Genomic DNA, 21,817 nt, shown 5'->3' on the forward strand with positions numbered 1-21,817 from the left:
GGTGGGAAAAGAATGCAGAAAACTGGGGCTTCCCTGGTGGCGCAGTGGTTGGGAGTCAGCCTGCCAATGCAGGGGACACGGGTCCGAGCCCTGGTCTGGGAAGATCCCACATGCCGCAGAGCAACTAGGCCCATGAGCCACAACTACTGAGCCTGCGCGTCTGGAGCCTGTGCTCCGCAACAAGAGAGGCCCGCGCACCGCGATGAAGAGTGGCCCCCGCTCAGGGGCTGGGGCTCCTGCTTCAGCAGCCTGGCGTGGAAGTAGACTCAGAGGGAGAATTTAAAACCAAAATGTTTATTGGAGTGTTGTATAAAAAAGTTTCCAGTCATAAAACGTGTATTACAAATCCTCGGAGAGAACAAAAGACCACACGTTTGGCATGCATCGTAAAAATCACCAACAGACCTCTGAGACCTGTCTAAACAGCCGAGTTCTTGAAACCGAGCCCACTAGCGTGTAGTGCTGATGATACCTTTCAGGCTCAGAATTAAGACCTTTCCAGTAGCTTTAATGTCCTTGAGGAATGTCAGTCCCAGCTCGGATATGCTGATATAAATAGAACTGCTGGGTAGATGGTGTGGGTAAAAACGAGCCCAAGTCTGAGCTTGGCTGTTGTAGAAACAGCTGAGCGCCCAGACCGCGGGCGGGGAGCGGGGGGAGGCGTTGGTGTCTCCCAGGGGTTGGTTCCTGCCGGCCACAGGCCACATCCCCGCAGGCCGTCCCTCCCCAGGGCTGGGAAGCATGGGTTTTCTCCAGAAGGGGGTGCTCATCACATGACAGGGGCTTAGAAAAAAGAATCGCTTCTGCATCATTTTAAGTGGCTTAAAGTTAAGTATGTTTAAGGACATATGCAAATTCGATTTCCCAGGCCCTGGCTGACATTGTAACATTGGACTCTGCTCCGTGTTTTCAAATACTTGATTACCAATGACCGTCACCAGCCTCCAGCCACAACTGGCCACCAGTCCAGTGCACCCTCCCTCCACCAGCCAAGGGCATCCCAGCGCCTGTCTGGGCCACTTCCAGGCTCCACCCAAGATCTCAAGCAGGCAAGAAAATTCAGCTGCTGGGAACAACCCCTACCAGTGAGCCTGGGGGCTCTGCAGGCACTAGGGCAGCCCTCTCCCTTCCTTCCTGTCCTCTAGCCCAGCCTGCAAAACTACTTCAGCAATTCAGGCCCCAAATTCCAGGACAGACCTTTGTTCCCAGTGCAGTTCCCACTTGCTTGAGGGCCACCTAGCCCCACTCTCTCAGCACCTCATCAGGCTCCCCAGACCCTCACAGCTCCCTCAGCTCCTGCTACGTCTGGGAGAAGGAAGACAGCCTGCAACCTCACATGCCTGCAAGCACTCCTGGGCAAGTGCACACTGGGGGGCGGGGGGGCGCATTGCCAGGGCAGGAAACGCTTTCCAGGGGCTGCCCCGTCCCCGAGGAGCTGTTCTGGTAAGAGATGTCTCCCTCCACAGGGGAAACAGCCCGCGGTCCAGGTGGCCATGGAAAGATGCTCGGACTTAAAGCCAGAGTCTGTAGGGGATTCTAGACTCAGCAGCAGCTTAAGTTTTATCGGCCACTGGCACTTTCCCGGCCTGGGGCTCAGGCCTCGGGCCCTTGTCGCCATGATTCCCAGGGAAAGGAGGCAGACGGGCTGCTCCCGGCCTGGGGTTGGGGCAGGCCACCTCCATGGCTCAGTATTGCGTCTTTTAAGACTTGAGCTGCGCTTTCTGAAAGAAGTTTGCCGTCTGGGGCCTCAGAGTCCACAGAGACAAGCCCCCCACTGCCACCCCCTCGGGGGACTGTCCTGGTGACCCTGGCATGAATGAGCCTCTGAGGTGGGATCCCGGCAATGTGTGTACTGACCGATGTAAAAAAATAAATATCCGTTAAAAAAATAATTTCTGTGTATCTACGTGGCAGAGGTGTCGACGGTAAGCTGATGCAGGGAGGGGGCCTCCAGGCAGCCAGAAGCTGGGCCGTGACATGGAGACATCCCGGAGGGGCCAACTGGCCCTGGCAGGTCTGTCTCAGAAACACCACTTCAGCAAGAAGTTACAGAGGAAGCCGGGATATTAGTATATGCCCAAGAATACACGTGAGTCAGCGTGCCCCATGCACAAGGCACAGAGTCGGAGAACGGGGAGTCCAGCGTCTCGCCCTGAAGTCGCCCTCCTCCGACGGGAGGGTGGGAAGCGGTGGTTACAGGTGGACGTAGTGCTGGAGCCCAAGGCATTTGTTTCCGAGTTCGTCACACCTGTCCCCTCAAGGCTTACCTGAGGACAAGTCTTACAACGGAACCATCCCCGTAAGGTGAGGAACTCAACTGCAGAAAGCCCCAGAAACGTGAGGTTCCAGCAGCCAGAGAGAGAGCCAGGAGGCCGACCCCACGCACCCCAATTCCTGAGAGCAGAGCAGAAATTGTGACAAACCCCGAAGCCCAGGCCTGACGGTAAAAGCCTGCGAGTCCCTTGTTCCGGTGCTCGGTTGGCTGAGCCACCAAAATTCCACAGGGTGCCCCTTCCCCCCACCAGGTCAGAACCTGGATTCTGAATCTGGTTGTTTTAAAAGCTTAATAAAACAAACAACTATTGGATTCCTACGCGCAGTTCCACTCTGTCCACCTCAGGCCTCCTCTCCCGCCCTGACCCCAGGCTGCAGCTGAGACCGAAGCGGTGGACGGGCCCCCTGGACTCCCAGCCCAAAGGCCGCTAGCCACTCGGCTCCTGGGCCCCGAACTCAACCGAAAGGTGAGAACGGGGCACTGAACACTCTGGACAGTGGTGATGAAGGGCCCAGGGAAACCCAGCGACAGGAAAGCTCAGCAGAGACCCACCCCCACGCTCTGGCAGTTTGCTTAAAAACTCTCTAGAAATGTACCAAGGACTAAAGAAGCCAATGATATAAAAATAGTTTTCAGTGGCCCTGGATAAAGAAAGACGTGTGATGAGGCATGTTCGGTTCACATGACGCGGCAGCCTCGAGAGGTGGTCCTCGGGTCCCCCTGCAAGGAAGGACGGCACCAGTGAGGAGGCCAGGAAGGTAGCTGGTGGCCCCCAGCCCCCTCCAGGAGGGGCTGGACCGGGGCAGGGCCTGAGCCACCATGAGAAGCTCAGCTCCCGGCAAGATGACCCCAGCCTCAATGGTCCCTGTTCCAGAACCTTCCATGTCTCCCTCATCTCTGTTCTGAGCTACAGAACACGGTACAATTGTTTCAGACCCCGGAGAGTCTTGCACTTATATCTCATTCAGCGTGGTTCCTTGGCTCCCCACCTTCCCCCCAAAGCCATTATTAAGTCACCAGCACCCCACTCTGGAGGAAATGTGGTAACAGGGGGTTCGCTGAGAACCCTCGGGGCTGCACCAGAGTCGCTTTGAGATGCAACAGGCTTTGAACACCCCACTCCCAGGGTGCCCGGGCCAGTACCCTGAGGTCCACACAACAAGCAGGCCCAGGAGGCGAGAGCAGCCGGCTCCACGGCCTGCCTCTGGCTGTGAGCTCTGCGGCCGGGCCGAGCCAGGGCGAAACCTGGGTGGTGCCCAGGGCAGCCGCGTAAACAGGGCCCACAGGCGTGTGCACGTGCGTGTGTGCGCGTACCGCCTGGGAGCCTCTACCTGCTGATGGAAAAGATCCTCTTCTCCAAACTCGGCCGCCTCGTCCTCACCCTCCTCCCCGTTCTCGGCCTCCCGCACCACCGAGGACTGCTTCACGGTTCTCATGGCCACTTCCTATGCGAGACGACACAGCAGCTGCAGACAGCCACCCCAGGTGCTGGGGGCCCAGCCCACAGGCGAGGTGGTCAGGATGCTCGCATGCCCAGGACCAGGCCCAGGCTGCACTCACTTGCCCTGCTGGCCAAGGCCCCACCCCAGGAGGGACCCCAGGACCGAGGCAGAGGGAGGTGCTCACCTCCCCGTCAGCATTGACCACAACGGTCCGGAAGCTCTCGCCCGTGCCCCAGCTGTTCTGGCTCTTCCATACGAGCGTGGACGGGGGGCTGTGAGCCACCCCTGCACCGGCTGCCCACACCTGGGGACACAGGAGGGCCTCCGGTTAATGTCAGCTCCGGTCCCAGTGGCATGTACCACCAGCCGGCCCTCTATCACAGGCTCCCTCGATGCCCTGGGCGTTTAATCCTTCTGGCCCTACTGGGTCCTGGCTAGGGATGGTAGTCACCAGGGTATGGAAGAGACTGAGGTTCACAGTGACCAAGGGCTCTCATCTTGGCAAATGGGCCAGGCTGGAAACGGAAGCCCTAGAGTCCATGCCTATTGACTGTTATGTGTCTCGCCAGTGCCTGGACAGACAGCCCAGACAGCCTGGACTCAGCCCCACCTCCACCATGGACCCCCGGCACATCCCTTAGGCCCTCCCAAGGGCTCCAGGGAAGCCCGGATGAAGAAACACTGGCACACAGGTGATCTGTGACAGCAGGCAGCTGTTCTCAGCGCCAGGGCTCCATCCCTGTAATGCTCTCCACCCCCACCCCGGTCCCCCCACCCCATCGCAGCCGCACCTCACGTCCTGCCCGCTCCCTCTCCGCAGCCACCTACCGTGACCGTCTGGCCAGCCCGCAGCACATACTTGGGCGTGAACTTGTAGGCGATCTCCTCCCCTTCTAGGATCTGCCTCTTGATCCTCCAGTTGCCCAGAGACTGATCCTGGCAAAGGGGACGGGTGTTGGCCTACGGCTCCGAGAAGACCCGCGGGCCTCCCCACGGGTGGGGTGGGGGCCTCACCTTGTCCGAGCTGTTCTTCAGCTGCACGAACTTGCCCTCCAGGTCGATCTCCTCGATGCTGATGCTGCCCGAGGCCGAGGCCTGCTGGGCCAGGCGGAAGCTGCTGCTGCCGCTGCTGCCCGAGCCGGTGCCGCTGGAGCCCGTGCCCAGCGGCTCCTGCACCTCCAGCCGCTTCCGCTTGCTGCGGCCCAGGCGCCCGGACACGGACACGCTGCTGCCGCTGCTGCTCGATGTGGCCCGCGAGATGGTGATGCGCGACGACGGGCTGGGGGACAGCTTCAGCCTGGGGGCGGGGTCGCGGGGTGACTGGGGGCCGGGGGGGGGTGCCGCTGGCCCTGCCCAGGACAGCACGCTCGCCCCACCCCCGCCCACTCCGCACCGCGCCCACCTCTCCTCCTCGCCCTCCAGGAGCTTGCGGTAGGCGCTGATCTCCATGTCCAGGGCCAGCTTGACGTCCAGCAGCTCCTGGTACTCGGCCAGCTGCTGCTGCATCACGTCCCGCATCTCCGTCATCTCCCGCTCCTTGGCGTCCAGCATCTTCCGGAACTTGTCCCGCTCCCCGGCCACGGTCTCCTCCAGCTCCCGGATCCGGTCCTCAGCCGCGTTCGCCTGGGGCGGGGGTCCACGCGCGTCACAGGGGGAAGCCCGGCCACCTCCGGGCCTCTTCCCCGCACCGACGACGGCAGGAGGGACGGGACAGGGCCTGAGGAGGGGACAGGGGGCTCTGGCGAGTCACCTGCTTCTGGAGGCCGGAAAGCTGGTAGCTGAGGGACTCAACCCGCATGCGGGCCTCCTTCAGCTCCTCCCGAGCGGCGCTGGCGGCCTTGTCGTTCTGGTCAGAGATCAGCTTGGCGTTGTCCAGCTGCGGGGATACGGGGAGTGCGTGAGAGCCCGCGCGGGGCTGGGCGGGGCTGGGCGGGGCTGGGCGGGGCGGGGAACCGCCAGAGGCGCGCATGCGCACCTTGGCCTGGTAGGTCTGCTCCAGCTCCAGGCGGTACAGCCGCACTTGCTCGTCGTGCTGCGCCCGCAGCTCCTCCAGCGCCTGGGCCATCTTGAAGTCATACTCCTGCTGCCGGCTGCTGTCCACCTCCACCAGGCGCTGCTCGTGTCGCCGTCGCGTCTCCCGCACCTCCTGGGGACACAGCCGCGCGCTCACCGCCCCGGCCTGCTCACCAGCGTCCCCGACCCACCAGGGGCTGGACCGAGGACACGAAACTGTGCCAACCGTGACCCTCTGGGGAGGGGCCAGGTCGCCTGCTCACACCCCACGGCACAATTCACAACCACTGAAGAGCGGCCGCCCAGCATCTCCCAGCTGACGGCCGATCAACACACGGGTCCCTCCACACACGGGAACATCACTCAGCCATGTAAAGGGGTGAAGCCCTGACATCCACTCGCTACAACGTGGATGGACCCTGAGAACACGATGCTCAGTGAGAGAAGCCAGACACAGGATACGCAGCGTGTGATTCCACTGATGGGAAACGTCCAGAACAGGCAGAACCACAGAGACAGAGAGTGGATTCGTGGTTGTCAGGGGCTGGAGAGGGGGATGCGGTGACTGCCAATAGGGACGGGGCTTCTATTGGGGTGATGGAATGTTCTGGAAATTAGATAGAGGTGATGGTTACACAATACTGTGAATGTGCTAAATTTCATTAAATTAGTTGTATACTTTAAAATAGTTTTGTTATATTAAAAAAAAACTGGAATGCTAATGGTAACAGGTACAGAGTTTCTTTTAGGGGGTGACAGAATGTTCTGGAATTAAGCGGTGATGGCTGCACAATTCTGTGAATGGACTAAAATCCAGTTTAAATTGTAAACTTTGAAAGATTTCTGGTATGGGAATGTTTCAATAATGTTATTTAAAAAAAGAATTCCTGATGGAGCCCATCCCAGGTGTCTGGGGTCCGAGATAGGACAGCAGTGGGTCGAGACAGTGACCAGCTGACAGATGCCCCGGCCACATGTGTCAGGAGCTGACCAGACAGCGGTGGAGTCAAGGGCAGGGGGGGCAGCCCCAGAGCTCAGGGCCTCGGATGAAACTCACTCCACAGACATCAGTCACTCATCTCTGGCACCGGTTTGTGGAACAATAGGAATTGTTTCTAAAGAAAGCCAAACGCATTTACAAAGGAGCGTGGTGGAACCTCGGCCGAACACCCACCCCCACCCCAGGCCCGCCTCAGGGACCCTCCAGCCCCCCGCGGCCTCCTCACGGGATCCCTGACAGATGTGGGCTTCCGCTTGGCGCCCCTGGCCGCTCTGGCTGGAGCGGGGCCTGGCTGGAGGTGGAAGCCGCTCTGCGGCTGCATGGCCACCCTTCCCGCCAGCGCTCTTCCAGGGCAGTGAGCGCAGGAAGTGGCCCAGCCCCCAGGGTTCTGTTCTGCACCATGACAGCACAATGGGCTGTGATGAGGTGGGAGGGCCCGGGGAGCCCCGAGGCCCAGAGATGAGGAGGCAGGGGAGGGTCTGCAGGGGGCTGAATTGCGGCCCCCCCAAAAGGTGTGCCCACGTCCTGGTCCCCAGAACCTGCAAGTGTGACCTTCCTGGACAAAGGGTCTTTGCAGATGTGATTAAGTTAAGGGTCTCAAGACCATCCTGGATTATCCAGGTGGCCCTAAATCCAAGGACAAGTGTCCTTGGAAGACACAGGTGAGCAGGGGAGAGACAGAGACGGCCACGTGATGATAGAGGCGGGCATCAGGGTGACGCAGGAAGGAGGGAGCACCCTGGTTCCGCCAGGCGGGGCCCCACCTCCTCAAAGACGTCCTTGCGGAAGGCCAGCTCCTCCTGCAGGCTCTGGCAGCGGTTCTCCAGGTCCACGCGCATCAGCGTCTCCTTCTCCAGCTGCTTTTTGGCCACCGCGTGCCCATCCTCCGCCTGGAGACGTGGGACAAGCAGCTGGTGACGCTGTCTGCCTCAGCACACGGTCCTCGGGGGCCTGCAGCCCACCCACAGTTACCTTGGCCAGCTGGGCCCTCAGCTCCACCACGTCGTTCTCCAGGGCGCGCTTGTCGCTGAGAGCGGCGGCCAGCTCCGCCTCACTCTGGTGGAACACGGACTCCAGGTCCCTGACGCGGCCCTGGGCCACCGTCAGCTCGCCCTCCCTCTTCTTTGCGCTGAAAGTCAGGGGCAGAAGTTAGCAGACAGCCCCGATGCCCAAGGCCAACTTCACATCTGCCTCTGGGCCCCGGGCCCCGACCTAGCATCCCTCACTTCTTGGCACCAAAGGTGCCCCATCTTCAAACCCACTCTGTACCAGGGGGACCCCGCCGGCCGCTCAAAATAACCCTCAAGACGTGGGTTTTCATGTCCTTTTCCAAGACTTTTGGGCACAGGAAGGGTCATGTAGAGGAGAACTCTGATTTTTTTTTTTTAATGTATTATTTATTTACTTTTTCTTTTGGCCACGCCGTGCGGCTTGCAGGATCTTAGTTCCCTGACCAGGGATTGAACCCGCACCCTAGACAGTGAAAGCGCCGAGTCCTAACCACTGGACCACCAGGGAATTCCCTGTGTATAATTTATTAAAGTAACAAATTAAAACCTCGGCCTTTGAAAAGTCGATCTCATTTGTAAACTTAAGCTGTTTCAGGTGGGCTTGCCCAGCTTCTAACAGACAATTATCTCCAACATGAAATATTTAAGATGCCAAATAGACTTTTCTAGCACACAACTCTTAAAAAAGGGGGAACGTTTCTGAACGCTGCTCTAAACCTCCTTGGGGTTGACAGCTTGCGCACTTCCCCACCAAGGAACTGAAGCTGCCCGGCGGCAGGGGGCCACCCAGGGTCTCTGCCGGTGGGCACTGCAGGAGGTGGAGCAGCCCTGACAGCCCACCCCTTCCCTGGTCCCGACAGCCACAGACGCCCCCAAGACAATGCCCGGTGTCCCCTGGGGGCAGGACCACCCTGGGTGACAACCACTGGGAACGCCACACCAGTTCGAGGCGACGGGGCATAAAGTCCAGTGACTTCAGCCTCCAGGCTGACCCCGTCCTCACAGGAGCTCTGTGCAGGGGCTGCACCGATGGCCTCTATGAGGGTCTGGGGGCCCTGCAGCCCACATTCCTGAGCTTAAGCCACACGGTCCTGGTTATTCCACTCACGGCGTGGGGCTGCAAACCCCACATCCCTGGAGGGTTTGGGGAAACTAGAACCATTTGACACATCATTCCTGAGGACCAGCTTCGTGGAAAGACCATCCTCACACTAGAGATACATCTGCCAACACCCCTGTCCTCATGGAGAACTTTCTCATGGGTGCAGACAGCAGTGCAACCTGCTGCCCTCAGCCGTGAACGTGCGTGTTCCGAGGCTGGATGAAGCGGGAGGGGAGGGATGTGTGTGGGGCAGGAGCTGCTGGGCGTGGCCCTTGAGCCGGAGCCGTGAAGCCAGGGGCAGGGCCTTGTCTTTGGCAGGATCGGGGCGTCGGGCAGAGCAGAATGCAGAGGCCTGGGGTGAGGTGTGCGGGCAGGTCAAGGTCAGCCATGAGGCGAGGGCGACGGGAGCAGAGGATCAGGAAACGTGACAGATTTCTAGACATCTTCACCCCATTCTAGGGTTCCACAGAACGACACAGAATGGTCCAGAAAGCAGGGGTGCCAGCAGCCCTCACTGGCTTAAGTGCCTGCTTCTTAACAGCTTCAAGGCACGAAAGCAGATTCCTCCCCTGGAGCCCTAATTCCTGGAGGATTAGGCGGGAGCACCCGGCCTGTCACTCCTCCACTCGACCACCTGCGTTTCCATCATCACAGGGTTTTCGCGATACATTTGGTAGGAAAAGAAAAGCACTGGCTGTAACCTGTCAGGAGGTTCACCTTGCTCGCTGTCACGTGCCACCCACACCTGTCTGCGAGGGCTCTGAGCCGAAGAGCGGGAAGCGAGGCTGTCGCACGAAGCACCTGCGGATGTGAGTGCCCACAGCCTGGGAAGCTGTCCTCCCAGAGCAGGGGCCAAAGTAAAAGCCACCAGCCCAGGTGCCCGACGGCGGGCACAGCTGCTACCCGAAGCTGTCGCAGGAGCCTGGAACACGGCCGAGGGGCTGGGACGGCATCACGACACAGGTGCCATCGATGACCAGGCTCGAGGTCAGGAAAGCCTTCTGTTGTCTGACGGCGTCCACCTTGAGTTTAAATTTAAAAAGGTGGAAAAGAAATGCACCAGATAGGCCTCGGAGATTCTGTCTGGGCGGAGGCTCATGGAGACTTTCATTTTTCTCTTTAAATTAAATGCATTATCTGCTTTCTCGCCAGGGAGTATCTATGACTCTGATAAGCAGAAAGAAACGTGACCTCTCGGCCCAGACGAGGAGCAACACGCAGGTTAAAGGTGTCTGGGAGGTTCCAGGGCTGAGAGGGGCTGGGGGAATTCCAGAATTCTCCTAATCTTCTCCAAGAAGCTCAAGTCCCTTTTTAATTAAAAAATGTAATAAATTGGGAATTCCCTAGTGGTCCAGTGGTTAGGACTCCGCGCTTTCACTGACGAGGGCGTGGGTTCAATCCGTGGTCGGGGAACCAAGATCCCGCAAGCCGTGAGGTGTGGCCAAAAGGGAAAAAAAAAAAAAAAGTAATAAATTGATGGGATATCCAGTTTACCTGGCTGTTTTAAAAGTGTACAGATTGCCTTTGCTGCTCATCAAAGACCAGGTGACTATACTGTGTGGGTCTGTCTCTGGGCTCTCTGTTCTGTTCCACGGAGGAACCAGAAACACATCACTAAGTGACAGAAGACAGTCTGAGAAGGCGACACACAGTGATTCTAACTCCAGGACATTCTGGAAAAGGCAGAGCTACGTGGGGACAGTAAAAGGATCCTTGGTTTCCAGGGGTTGGGGGGAGGGATGGGTCAGTGGAGCACAGGGGATTTTCAGGGCAGTGAAACTACTCTGTGTGATACTATGATGGTGGACGCGAGTCAGCGTACATGTGTCCAAACCCAGAGACTGCAGGACACCAACGGAGAACCCCTATGTCAACTACAGACTTCAGCTAAGAAGAATGTATTAATATTGGCTCTTCAATCCTAACAAAGTGGCATACCCATTACTGCAAGGTGGTCATCATCGGGGACCCTGGAGGGGGATTTGGGGAAACCTGTACTTTCCACTCATTTTCCTGTAAACCTAAAACTGCTCAAAAACAAAAACAAAAAAATCTCTATTAATGATAATTAAAAAGTCTACTAATTAGAAAAAAATGAAAAAGAACGCTGCAAACGTGAAGGTGGCAGTCAGCTGCTGCTGCGACTATGAACAGGGACGCAGGAGCCCCGGTCCAGGCCTCAGCCCCGGTCCCTGCCACGCAGAGGGACCATGGATGACTCCTCCCCACACCTCGTCCTCAGCTTCCCCTGTAACCGGAGGTGATGCCAGCCAGGACCTGCTGGGGTCGCCGTCAGCGGGGAGGGGATCTGGTGTCCCTCACGGGGTCCTTCATCTAAACACTCGTCGAGTTTACATCACTTTGTTCCTTCTGCTACCATCACCACCAGCACCGCCTTGTCCTCCAGATTTCCTGAGCCTTTTACTCGGGAGCAGGTGGGAGATGGTGCTCAAGAATGGGAAGAGAAGGTCACCCGCCGCCCCCGGCTTCCCACGTGAGCACCCCCAGGGGACTCAGGGGCCCAGGCTGGGCTCTGTGACCTGGGGCACCCCTTCTCTGGGGAAGGGGAGGGGCACAGGGCTACCAGCTACCAGGGATTCAGTCCCAGGAGAGCTGCTGGGTTTAACTCTTCCTGGGGCCAAATTATATTGGGGGATAAAGGCTCTAGACAGGGCGGCCAGAGGGCCAGGCCACAGAGGCCATCCCCACCCACCCAGCGGCCCCCAGAACCCACACGGCCCACTCCCAGGAGGGCTGCCTGAGCCGGGGGCCCCGCTCAGATGGGAGCCGCCACCTCGCACAGGGCGACAACCCGTGCCCTAGCCCCTTGTGCGCCCCAGAATCAGGCAACATCACGCCGGCTACAGCCCCACCTCTTGTTGGCCTCCTCCAGGTCGGCCCTCAGCTTCCCAATTTCGATCTGCAGCCGGGCCCGGTCCCGGGCCGTCTCGTCCAGCACCCGGCGGGCATCAGCCAGCTCCGCCTCATACAGCGTCTTGATGCCGCTCACCTGGGGGGACAGCCAGGCCGAGGTGAAGCCCACCCTTCCCCACCAACACGGCTCCCGCTCACCCTGACACTGCCCCACCAGCCCCGGGCCACCCCAGCCTGCCCAGGTCACTGGCCCCCATCACTGGCCGCCGCTAGGTCACACCTGCCAGCTGGGCACACACCTCAGGTCTCCCGTCAGCCTCCCTGCCCCACCTGCCCCACGCCGAGGGGCACAGGGCCGTGAGCGTGTTTACAAATATCTGGAACCAACAGGACAGTGAGACACCACCTCCCCCCACGAGGTTGGCTACCGTGGAAACGACAGTCGATAACAAGTGCGGGTGAGGACAGGGAGGAATCGGCACCTCCACGCGTGGCCAGGGGGTTAAAACGGTACAGCCACCACGGAAGACAGTCTGGCGTTTCCGCAGATGGACAAACAGAGCAACCACCAACCCGGCAATTCCACCCCCAGGCATCTACCCGGGAGATATAACACACATCTTGCACAAGACCCATGCGCATGCGTTCACAGCCCCATCACTCCTAATGGCCCCAAAGTGGAAACAACCCAAATGCGCATCAGCAGATGACGGATAAACAGCATGCGGTCCCTCCACACACGGGAGCACCACTCAGTCGTGAAAAGGGGTGACGCCCTGACACTCGCTCCAACGAGGACGGACCCTGAGAACACGATGCTCAGTGAGAGAAGCCAGACACAGAAGGACACACAGGGTGTGATTCCATTGATGGGAAACATCCAGAACAGGCAGATCCACGGGGACAGAGTGGGCTAATGTCAAGGGAGTGGAGGAGGGTGAGGGGGTGACCAGTAATGGGGACGGGGCTTCTTCTTCTTTTTCTTTTTTAGTGCAATTCTGTTTTGTTGTGTTTTTTTTTGAGATATAGTTGATGTACGATATTATATAAGTTACAGGTATACGACACAGTGATTCGCAATTTTTAAGGGTTATACTCTATTCATAGTTACTAAAAAATATTGACTATACTCCCTGTGTTGTACAGTATACCCCTGTAGCTTATTTACTTCATACTTAATGGTCTGTTCCTCTTACTCCCCTACCCTATCTCGCCCCTCCCCAAGAAGGGGTTTCCTTTGGGGAGGTGGCTGCACAGCTCTAAATATATTAACCACTCCTGAACTTAGAGCAGAGTTTAACTGGGTGAACTTCGTGAGACGGGAATTATACCTCAGTGAAGCGGTTAAAACACTTTCGGGGGCTGACACAGAAAGCAGACAGAGGGTGACAAGGCAGCTGGCTTTGAAAGTGGCACCATTTCCCACAAAACTACAACAGGGCAGTGAGTGTCTGTGCCAGGGGTCGGAGGTCAGCTTAAGGCCTGGGAGGGTCACTCCCCTCCCTTGCACAGGAAAGGCCCCTGAGCTGACGAGGCTCAGGGGAGCTGCCAAGGGCCTGCCACTTGGTTGGGTGACCACCATCCCCGTTTGCCTGGAACCGAGGGGATTCCAGGATGTGGGATTTTTCAGGTTCAAACCGGAACGTCCCAGGCAGATCAGAACAAATCCAGAAGAGGTGGGATTTAACAGCCAGTCTGATCTCAGACTCCCACCCTCTCCGGCTGGGGCCTGGCTCTCCCACCTCAATCCAGCACTCCTGGTCATTTCATCCCACAGGTAGGGGGGGTATGGGCTCTTAGCCCCATTTCACAAATGGGGAAACTGAGGTACAGGACAGCACACTGCCCTCTCCTGACCTGTCAAGTTACGGGGCAGAGCAGTCCGCTGGGGGCAATTCCGAGAGGGGGACACGCGGGGGATGTGTCTCTGCCCTCTCTCCCCACCCATGTCACCTTCCAGAACTTTCCTAACCCCAGTGGAGGGCCTGGCACCTAGGCAGGGATCTCAGATAAGATCTCCGGCCCCACAGGCTGGGTTCCTACTGGGGCCCTGTCTCTCCAGCCTCCCCTCATGGCACGAGGGGCGCAGATGGACCAACACGACAGGAAACCAAGGCGAGATCAGAACAGAAACTGTTGGGGCTCAGGGGGCAGGAAACCCAGCACGAGATCCTGCACGTACGCCTGACGCTTATCCACCGTGGACGTCAGCGTTAATTTTGACTTTTAAAATATCCCATTAAGATACCACTCATGGGGATTTCCCTGGTGGTCCAGTGGTTAGGACTCTGTGCTTCTACTGCAGCAGGTGTGGGTTCGATCCCTGGTTGGGGAAGTTCCATGTGTCACGCGAGGTGGCCAAAAAAAAAAAAGGTAACACTCCCGCCCCTAACCCGGCCTGCCCATGAGAAAACACCAGATGAACCCCAATGGGGACACTCCTGTCCCCACCTCACAGCTGCCCAGGGCCCCAGGAACCAGGAAAGGTGGGGAACCAGCACAGCCCACAGGGGCCCAGGAGACGGGAGACCTGGATGTCACAGGGGTCCTGAGGGGTCCTGGGGCAGAGAGGATGGGGGGCCAGCTCAGGAGATCTGAGCAAAGCTAATGTGATGCAGCACTGTCGGAGAGTGAGCTGTGAGACACACTGACATGAGATACTGATGGGGACCCAGTACCACCCTCGACCTCTGTCTGTACACCTAACACTGACCCAAGAAGTAAGCTCGAGCAATTCAAAATACATCGTGCGTTCATCTCCGTGAGCAAGAATGTGGGTGTCCTGCTAGACTCCGTGCCCAAGGCGAGGGCCTCACTTGCCCTAGGCCATCTTGGGTGACTCTCGGGGGTCTTGTTAAAGAGCAGGCAGACCTCAGGGACACAGAGGGTCCCGTTCTGAACCCCTGCAATAAAGCGAGTATCACAATAAAGCGAGTCATAAAAATTGTTTGGTTTCCCAGTACATATAAAAGTTATACCCAAGGGGACTTCCCTGGTGGCGCAGCGGTTAAGACTCTGCGCTCCCAATGGAGGGGGCCCAGGTTTGATCCCTGGTCAGGGAACCAGATCCCACATGCATGCTGCAACTAAGAGTTCACAAGCCACAACTAAGGAGCCTGCCTGCCTCAACTAAGGAGCTGGCGAGCTGCAACTAAGGAGCCTGCCTGCTGCAACTAAGACCCGGCAGAACCAAATAAATAAATAAATAAATATTAAAAAAAAAAAATAAGTTATGCCCAGGGAATTCCCTGGCGGTTCAGTGGTTAGGACTCCGCACTTTCACTGCCAAGGGCGTGGGTTTGATCCCTGGGAACGGATCTTTATCCCACAAGCCACATGGCTCAGCTAAAAAAAAAAAATTTATGCTCACACTATCCTGTAGTCTATTGACTGTGCAATAGCCTTGTGGCAAGAAAAACAATGCACAGCCCTTATTTAAAAATACTCTAGGGCTTCCCTGGTGGCACAGTGGTTAAGAATCCGCCTGCCAATGCAGGGGACACGGGTTCGAGCCCTGGTCCGGGAAGATCCCACATGCCATGGAGCAACTAAGCCCGTGCGCCACAATTACTGAACCCGCGTGCCTAGAGCCCGTGTTCCACAACAAGAGAAGCCACCACAATGGGAAGCCCGCGCACCACAACGAAGAGTAGCCCCGGCTCACTGCAACTAGAGAAAGCCCACGTGCAGCAATGAAGACCCAAAGCAGCCAAAAATAAATAAATTAAATAAATAATTTTTATAAATAAATAAATAAATAAATAAATAAACAAATAAATAAATAAATAAAAATACTCTATTAGGACTTCCCTAGTGGCGCAGTGGATAAGAATCCGCCTGCCAATGCAGGGACATGGGTTTGATCCCTGGGCCGGGAAGATCCCACATGCCGCAGAGCAACTAAGCCTGTGAGCAACAACTACTGAAGCCCGTGCGCCTAAAGCCCGTGCTCCGCAACAAGAGAAGCCACCGCGGTCAGAAGCCCACACACTGCAGCGAAGAGGAGCCCCTGCTTGCTGCAACTACAGAAAGCCTGTGCGCAGCAACGAAGACCCAACACAGCCAAAAAATTAAATAAATAAAATTTTAAAAAAAATTTTTTAAATTTAAAAAAATAAAAATACTTTATTGCTAAAAAATGCTGTCACCTGAGCCTCAGCGAGCTGTAATCTTTTTGCAATAGTAACATCAAAGGTCGCTGATCACAGATCACCATAACAAATAACACAAATGAAGAAACTGGAAATATCTGGAGAAGGATCAAAATGTGACACAGAGACCCGAAGGGAACAGACTTGCCCAAGGCAGGGTTGCCACAGACCTTCAATTTGTAAAAATGCAGTGTCTGCGCAGCGCAATGACCCGAGGTGTGTCTGTGCTAGGCTCTCACAGTGTTTTGCACCCCCATCTGTGTGTCTTAGTAAGGCAGTCCTCTACAGCCAGGGCTGCAAACTCAGGCCAAATTCCCAGCCCACCACCTGTTTTTGTCCAGCCTGTGGGACTAAAATGGTTTTATATTTTTAAATTGGCTGGGTGAAAAAAAAAAGAAAAAGGTATCTCGTGACACAGGCACCCATATGAAATGCACATTTCAGTGTGTATAAATAAAACTTTATTGTCAGGCAATCTGCACGTTCCTCTATGTACTGCCCGGGGCAGCTTCCCCACCACAACGGCCGAGCTGAGTGCTCAAGCCTGAAACCGTCAGCCCACAAAGCTGAGAACAACTCCAGCCCTTTCCAGAAAGCATCTGCCGAACCCAATCGACAGCACTGGGACGATGCAGAAAATTCTATCTAGAGGAGGACGCGCAGACGGCCGATGTCACAAAGGCTCTTTTCAGACCAGTGAACAGGGGTTCTCCGGGCAGGCCTGTGCCTTACTGCACTGTGACACTTGGGACAGTCCTGTGGGAGCCCCGGGCACAGCTTGGGCCTTTAGTTCTGTCTTTTACGGCCGGTGCTGCACAATCGCCGAGCCTGAGGAATCCCAACAAATGTGTTAGCACGTGTTGCCGTGGAGGAGCAGGGTTCACGTCACCTGAGGCGGCCTTTTCCTGGGGTCCCAGACTTACCCTGTGAGGACCTGCCTGCGTCCCTGGGGGACAAAACTGCCCTGGGATTGAGAACCACAGCCAAACACTGGCCCTCCCCAAACTCCCAGAGCCCAGCTCAGCTCTTGCTCCCGGGGTCCCCCTGGGGAGCACCCCCCGACCCCCGCAGCAATGGGACACCTGGGCAGCAAGGGGGAAGAAAGCGAAGCCCAGAGGAACTCAACATCCGGTTGGGGAGGCTCCCCGGAGAACCCCCCTCCCTCCCTGGCCCACTCCTGCCCCCTCAGCACCCATGATCCTTCTCAAACAGAAATCTGGCCAGCCCCCAGCCTCCCAGAAACCCTCCAGTGACATCTGCACGTGGCATTCGCCCTAGTACCGCTTACCCGGCCAGAAGATGCATCATCTGACTCCCGATGGGAAAGGCCAGAGTCTACAAGTGGCCAGCCCAGGCTTGTGGATGGGAATCTCACTTTTTACCTTATGCCCCTGGACCGTTCGGATTGATTACGAGCACACAGTGTGCTCACAACATTTTAAACTGCATCATCACAGGATTCCTTAAGTGGCTTCTCAGCCTTGACACTAATGGCATTTCGGGCCAGATCATCCTCTGTGGGGGACCCTCCTGGGCTCTGCGGGGTGTGGAGCAGCATCCCTGGCCCCCAGCCCCTCGATGCCAGGGCCCCCCCCCCAAGTGTGACAACCACAGATGTCCCCAGCCATCACCCAGTGTCCCCTGGGGGCAGATTCCTTCCAGGTGAGGAGCTGCTGAACAGGTAAAGTGCCCTCTGGGAGGCCTGACACACCACGCCCACCACGCCCTCCGTGCTCAGCCAGCCTGAGCCCTGGAGGCTCCCAGAACCTGCCTGGCCCGCCCATCAAGCCCCGCCCCTCTGTAGCCCTGGCCACTTGCAGGTCACTCCCTCCGCACAGCCCACATGACCACACCACCTCCTGCTCCAGTAGGTTACCGGCTCTCTCCACTGTCCAGCTGAGAGGGGCATTTGTCATCTCACCCCCAAGCTCTAGGACAGCAAGCTAGTGGGAACTCCCCACTCCCGCTGCAAACACGCCTGTCACCTGGGTGGCCCCAGATCCTGAGCACAGCCCTGGGGGGTGCTCACCGTGGGGCCGGGCTCCCCTGCTCCCACCCAGCAGTCCTGCATCCCAACCAGCCTCGGCAGCTGCCCAGACACATCAAGTTCCCCAGGCCCAGCCTCTGCATGCGCTCTCGGGCACAACGTCCATCCAGCGGGGGCCAGCACCTCACGTCCATCAGGCCCACTAGGCCACCCCCGCCAAAGGTCAGCACGGTGGTTCACCCCGCAGGTGGGACAAGAGGCTGGGGGGAATGACCCCGGGCGCTGACCAGCCTGGCAGGGGGGACCTGGGCCTGCATCCCGAGGACGAGCACGCGCTGCTGAAGCAGGTGGCCACGCTCTGGGTCGGGCCACTCCAGACCCATTGTACAGACAACAAAACCAAGGCTCTGGGAGGCTGAGTGACCTGCCCAAGGTCACAGATTAAAACCAGGGTTTGGATCCCGAGTCTTAAACCAATCACAGGCAACCTAATAGAGCCCCACCAGCCACCAAGTCTTCTGCCTCCCTGGATGCCCACGCCACACTTTCCGGGCCCGTCGCTATCCTAGGGACCATCAAACAGGGACAACATAACGCATGGGGTCCTTCCTTCCACTGCTTTTGTTCTACAAAACAAACGTGAACTCATCGTGGCCCCACAAACAAGCCCCAAAAGTAGGTATTTATTATTATTTCCAATTTACAGAAGAGGCACTGAGCCCAGAGAGGTTAAGTGACTTGCCCAAGATCACAGAGGGTACGTGGCTCCCAGAAATGACCCCCCCCCCCACCTCCCAACCCCCCTGAGGCTCTCCTCCCAGAAGTCGGTCACTGGGCCCATTCTCCAGAGTGGGAGGCCAAGGCTCAGAGAGCTAAGTGCCAGCTTCAGACCATGACTCTTGCACGGGGCCCACAGGGGAACCACATGGTGGACCTCCCTCCCCCTTATTCTGAGGACCTGCCATTGGGTTGGGGGGGCACCAGTGGGAGAAAAGGAGGGCACTAGGTTGGCAGCCAGTCTGGACACACCCCACCCAGGACCCCCAGACAGCTGCCCTCACATCCCCTTAGGGGACAGGGCTTGTCCAGCCCCTTCTCCCTCAGTCTGCACCAAAACTTCCCGCTGGTTCCCCAAGAACTCATGCTTCCCCCTCCCCTCACATCCCCCAGGACAGGGCAGGGGCTACCAGACTACTAGGCTCCTGCTCACCAGCCAAGGGGTCCCAGGGCCCAACTAAGGGCCTCCCAAATTTCCCATGGGACCTGGGAGACATCAGATTCCCCCCCTCTGACCCCCGCCCACCCCAGGCCCTGGTAAAAGACCGAACCTCCTGCCTAACCCCACCCCAATCCCCGAACTCCCCAGGATTCATTACAGGACCCCTGCAAAGTTCCAAGGAGAACTGAGACCACTGGCTCACCCCAGAGACACCCCCTGAGACCCCTCCACCCCTCCTTAGGGCTCCCTCAGAGGGTCTGAGCCTCCCAGTCTCCCCAGAGACCCGAGAACCTCCCCCATTTTCTCCTAGGACACCCGAACACCCAGACACATCCTCCAAGACTCACCACAACTCCCTTAGGGGTGGGGTCCACCCTGGCTCACACCCCATCACTCAGGGGCCCCCTAGAGCTCCCCGAATCCCTTGGTGGGCAGGGCCTGCCCCATCTCCCCCCGCCCAGGCAGGGCCCCCTTCACTTCCCCAGGCACAACCCCCCAAGGTCCCCTGGGGATCCCTCAGAGGAGGGGGCCTGCCCAGTCTGCACCCCTCACTCAGGCCAACCCCCCTCAGGGGACTGGTCAGCCCCAGACTCATGGGATCCGTGAAACACCCAGGACACCGCCGGTGGGTGGGGACCTGCTCCAGGGTGCACCCTCACTCGGGGCCCCCCAGATACCCTGGGGACCCACCAGAGGACGGGACTCGCCCTAGTCTGCCCCCGTTTCTCAGGGGATCACTCGGGGGCTGGGGCCGGCGCCAGTCTCCACCTCTCGTACGGGGAGGTGGGGTAGAAACCCCTGGGGAGTCCCTCGGGAGCGTCCGTCCTGGCCTCTACCCCTCACTCAGGCCCCCCGAACCTCCCCGGGGACTCTCAGAGGCAGAAGCCCGCCCCGGCGTGCACCCCTCACTCGAGGGACCCCGAGATCTCGCCGGACCCCTCGATGGGCGGGGCCGGAAACAGTCTCCACCTCTCGCACGGGAGGGGTCCCCGAAACCCGCCGGGGACACTCAGAGGCCGGGGCCCAACCAAGCGTGCGACCCTCGCCGGGGCCCCCGAAGCCCCCTGGGGACGCCTCGGTGGGCAGGGCCCGCCCCAGTCTCCCCCTCTCGCAAGGGCGTCCCCGAAGCCCCCCGGGGACCTTGAGAGCCCGGCCCGCCCCAGCGGGAGCCCCCGGCGCCAGCGCCCACCTCGCGCGTGGTCACCTCCTCCCGCTCGGAAATCTTGAGCTGGAGCCGGTCGTTCTCCAGCTCGAGCGCGCGGACGCGGTCGATGTAGTGCGCCAGGCGGTCATTGAGCTCGCGCAGCTCCTCCTTCTCCTGCAGCCGCGACAGGCGCGTGGGCGACAGCGGCGTGGCGGGCCCGCCCGCGCGGCCGGGCGGCGGCGTGGCCATGGAGGCGGCGGCGGCGGCGGCTCGGGGTCCGCGCGGCTCGGAACGGCGGCCGCGGCTCGGCGGGCTCATTCAATCCGACCCGCCGACCAAGATGGCGCCCGCAGCCCGCCGCCGCCGCCACCGCGGGGCAGCCTGGAACTTGTAGTCCGGCCGCCGCCGCGCGCGGCACGCCGGGAGCTGTAGTCTCCCGCTCAGTTTCCCGCGCTGTGCCGGAGCCAAACTGCCGGGGTCCAAATCCCAGCTGGGCCACTGCGTGACACCGGGTTTCTGGCCGGGATTCAGTTTCCCCTCTTGTATAACCTACCTACCTACCTCTTTGGAGAGTCATTAAAATTAGGTGAGGTGGTGAAGGAACCTCAGAAATATGTTCGGTGATCTCACCGATATGTGGAATTAAAAAAAAAAAAATCAAAAATACCCCAGGCTCATGTAGATACTGTCAAGTTTCTTGAAACCTCTGAAGAGGTTTACCAGTTTACACTTTTGCAACAATGTATGAGATTGTCTGTTTTCCTGAATTGCTGTCAACCCTGAATCATCTTTTATTTACTTATTTATTTAAATTTATTATTTATTTTATTTTATTTATTTTTGGCTGTGTCGGGTCTTCGTTGTTGCGCGGGCTTTCTCTAGCTGCGGCGGGCGGGGGCTACTCTTTGCTGCGGTGAGTAGGCTTCTCATTGCGGTGGCTTCTCTTGTTGTGGATCACGGGCTCTAGGGGCACAGGCTTCAGTAGTTGTGGCTCGCGGGCTCTAGAGCGCAGGCTCAGTAGTTGTGGCGCACGGGCTTTGTTGCTCCGCAGCACGTAGGATCTTCCCGGACCAGGGCTTGAACCCATGTCCCCTGCATTGGCAGGCGGATTCTTAACCACTGCACCACCAGGGAAGCCCTGAATCATCTTTTAAATTATTTTATTTATTTGAATTTCTTTTTATGTCCATAAGCAAAGTTTTGCCATTTTCTTTTGTGTATGTGTGTTTTTGTTTTTGTTTTTGTTTTGAGGTATAGTTGATTTACAATGTCGTGTTAGTTTCATGTGTACAGCCCAAGCTCATATGAACACAGAACAGATTGGTGTCCGGGGGTGTGGGGTATGAACTGGGTGAAGGGGGTCAAAGAGTACACATTTCCAGTTATAAAATAAGTATCATGGGGATGTAATGGGCAGCATGGTGACTGTAGTTAATAATACTATATTGCATATTTGAAAGTTGCTAAAAGAGTAGATCTTAAAAATTCTCATCATACGAGAAAAAACCCTGTAACTATTTGTGGTGATGGATGTCACCTAGACTTATAGTGGTGATCGTTTCCTAGGATATACAAACATCGAATCATTAGTTTGTACACC

General features: G+C 57.7%; 1 protein-coding gene across 3 annotated transcripts; it reads right to left on the minus strand.

The window, feature by feature from the left end:
* Window positions 1-278: 278 nt before the first annotated feature.
* LMNB2 (lamin B2) lies at window positions 279-20,585 on the minus strand. 3 transcript variants are annotated; one of them, XM_082381785.1, is made up of 12 exons: window positions 20,263-20,585; window positions 11,716-11,852; window positions 7,703-7,859; window positions 7,495-7,620; window positions 5,693-5,863; window positions 5,468-5,593; window positions 5,120-5,340; window positions 4,732-5,014; window positions 4,546-4,653; window positions 3,902-4,021; window positions 3,607-3,763; window positions 279-2,995 (listed from the first exon to the last, which is right to left on the minus strand). In XM_082381785.1, the coding sequence occupies exons 1-11, from the start codon at window positions 20,533-20,535 to the stop codon at window positions 3,653-3,655; spliced, it is 1,833 nt and encodes a 610-aa protein (XP_082237911.1). In that variant the 5' UTR covers window positions 20,536-20,585; the 3' UTR covers window positions 279-2,995; window positions 3,607-3,652. The 3 variants fall into 3 exon arrangements, with proteins under 3 accessions (XP_082237911.1, XP_082237910.1, XP_082237912.1); XM_082381784.1 differs by having other exon boundaries at window positions 3,607-3,720; window positions 20,263-20,584; XM_082381786.1 differs by lacking the exon at window positions 3,607-3,763.
* Window positions 20,586-21,817: the final 1,232 nt, after the last annotated feature.

The sequence above is a fragment of the Balaenoptera borealis genome (genome assembly GCF_965194805.1).
Source record: "Balaenoptera borealis genome assembly, chromosome: 2".
Taxonomy (NCBI): Eukaryota; Metazoa; Chordata; class Mammalia; order Artiodactyla; family Balaenopteridae; genus Balaenoptera; species Balaenoptera borealis.

Coding starts and splice junctions, on each gene's coding strand:
- LMNB2 (XM_082381784.1), bottom strand. CDS start 20,535: ATGAGCCCGCCGAGCCGCGGCCGCCGTTCCGAGCCGCGCGGACCCCGA. Junction 3,721..3,901: donor TGGTCAATGCTGACGGGGAG/GTGAGCACCTCC, acceptor CGTCTCGCATAG/GAAGTGGCCATGAGAACCGT. Junction 2,996..3,606: donor AGGATCTTTTCCATCAGCAG/GTAGAGGCTCCC, acceptor CCTTCCTTGCAG/GGGGACCCGAGGACCACCTC.